The sequence below is a fragment of the Austrofundulus limnaeus genome, unplaced genomic scaffold, assembly GCF_001266775.1.
Source record: "Austrofundulus limnaeus strain Quisiro unplaced genomic scaffold, Austrofundulus_limnaeus-1.0 Scaffold318, whole genome shotgun sequence".
NCBI classification, from domain to species: domain Eukaryota; kingdom Metazoa; phylum Chordata; class Actinopteri; order Cyprinodontiformes; family Rivulidae; genus Austrofundulus; species Austrofundulus limnaeus.
Genome location: NW_013952720.1, coordinates 647,600 through 649,334, shown reverse-complemented (window position 1 = coordinate 649,334; position 1,735 = coordinate 647,600). Strand labels below are relative to the sequence as shown.

Genomic DNA, 1,735 nt, shown 5'->3' with positions numbered 1-1,735 from the left:
GCATTGTTTAACACAAAAACCATTCCAGGCTGATGAAAGTGTGCTGATTATAACGATGTATTTTTACGAAGCGTTGAGGCCGATAATTTGTCTCGACGATTTTTAGTGATTGAATTACAGGAGGAACGGTTCCAGACCTGGTTTGACCTCTGACCTCTGTGTGGTCCAGGTACCTGTACGGCTTTGAGGAGTACTGCCGCGGCGCCTCCATCACCTTCAGAACCGTCCACCACACCAACATGGTCCTGAGCAACCATAAGAAGACCCGGGCCGAGCTCAGAGAGTCCGGGCCGCCCCAGCTGAAGGTGGAACCTGTGGAGGAGAAGAAGGAGGGGGAGGAGGAAGAGGAGGAGGAGGAGGAGGACTCAGAGAGCGAGAGCGACAAGGAGATGAAGGAGAGACACCAGTCGTCTCCTCGGGTGAGCCTGCTGTCAGCCGTGCTTCAGTCTGGTGTTTGGAGTGAGGTTCTGACCCGCCGGGTCTCGGGGCTGGGTTTAGGGGAGGAGGAGGTGCGTGGGGAGTCGTCTCAAAATGTCCCCTCGACCCAACAACCCCGGACGAGGAGGAGGAGGAGCAGAGAACAGCGAGGAGCAGCAGCGGGAGGTGAGGAGACGCAGCAACAGGAGGATGGACGATTCAGAAAAGGGATCGGATGAGGAGGAAGAGGAGGAGGAGGAGGACGAGGACGAGGAAGAAGAGGACGAGGGGGACGAGGAGACCCGGAGAGCCAGGTGAGACTGAATTTGATTGAGTCGGAGGTGTCGGAGCTCAAACACCTGACCACGCTGCTGTTTCAGGAGCGAGGACGGCGAGGAGGGGGACTCTGTGACGGGGACCAAGGTCAGGGTGAAGTACGGCCGAGGGAAGACCCAGAAGATCTACGAAGCTCACATCAAGAAGACGGACGTGGACAACGGAGAACAGTTCTACCTGGTCCATTACTACGGCTGGAACGTCAGGTGGGTGGAGCTTTAACTCGACRAGACCTGTTGTCCTTCATCGCTTTAAACTGAGGAGGAGGAGTGATGAAGCTGAGAAATGGTTTCGCTGGTTACCTGATGACATCAGATGATGTCACACCTTCTCTTGGCTGTCTGACCAATCCGYTGCCAGCTGCAGTGATGAGAGCAAACATTGTACAGGTGTTGTAACGTCTGTTTCTCACCCTCAGGTACGATGAGTGGGTGAAGGCCGACCGCATCATTTGGCCCTCAGAGAAAGGGACGAAGACGAGGGGGAGGAGGAAGATGAAGGTGAGGATCCACACATCAGTGTCAGACAACAAACAGCCTCCAGTTAGTTTTTATTTACATCATCAGATCCACTTCAGTCTGTTCGAATTATCTGAGTGCATCAGAACTTACAGAGGAGTCCAGTTTGTGTCCAACAGGTCTGCTTCTGATCTGGACTCACATGGATGTCAGAACTAGGGAGTGATGTCATCATTATTAGATCCCTGATTGTTTTATTAACAGGAAGTGATGACATCATCACCTCCCTCAGAGTATTATATTAACAGGAAGTGATGTCATTATCGGCACTTAGACATACAGTCAGTGAGACAGCCTACCAGGTGATAGACCAGCAGGACACAGTCTGTTGTGACAAGGCGAGAAGTTGTGCCGCCATCTTTGTAGGTGCTACTTGGTTTTACATGAGTGTAGGCCTGTCACGATAACAAATTTTGCTGGGCGATTAATTGTCTCAAAATTTATTGCGATAAACGATAATATTG

At 51.8% G+C, this 1,735-nt stretch overlaps 1 protein-coding gene across 1 annotated transcript in view; it reads left to right on the top strand.

Moving 5' to 3' along the window:
• Positions 1-1,735, top strand: part of arid4a (AT-rich interactive domain 4A) — a gene marked incomplete in the record, with an annotated part of 28,000 nt that overhangs the window by 19,535 nt on the left and 6,730 nt on the right. Inside the window, 4 exon segments of the mRNA XM_014022081.1 lie at positions 161-419; positions 499-731; positions 798-959; positions 1,172-1,253. Of these exon segments, the coding sequence (XP_013877535.1) occupies positions 161-419; positions 499-731; positions 798-959; positions 1,172-1,253 (736 nt within the window).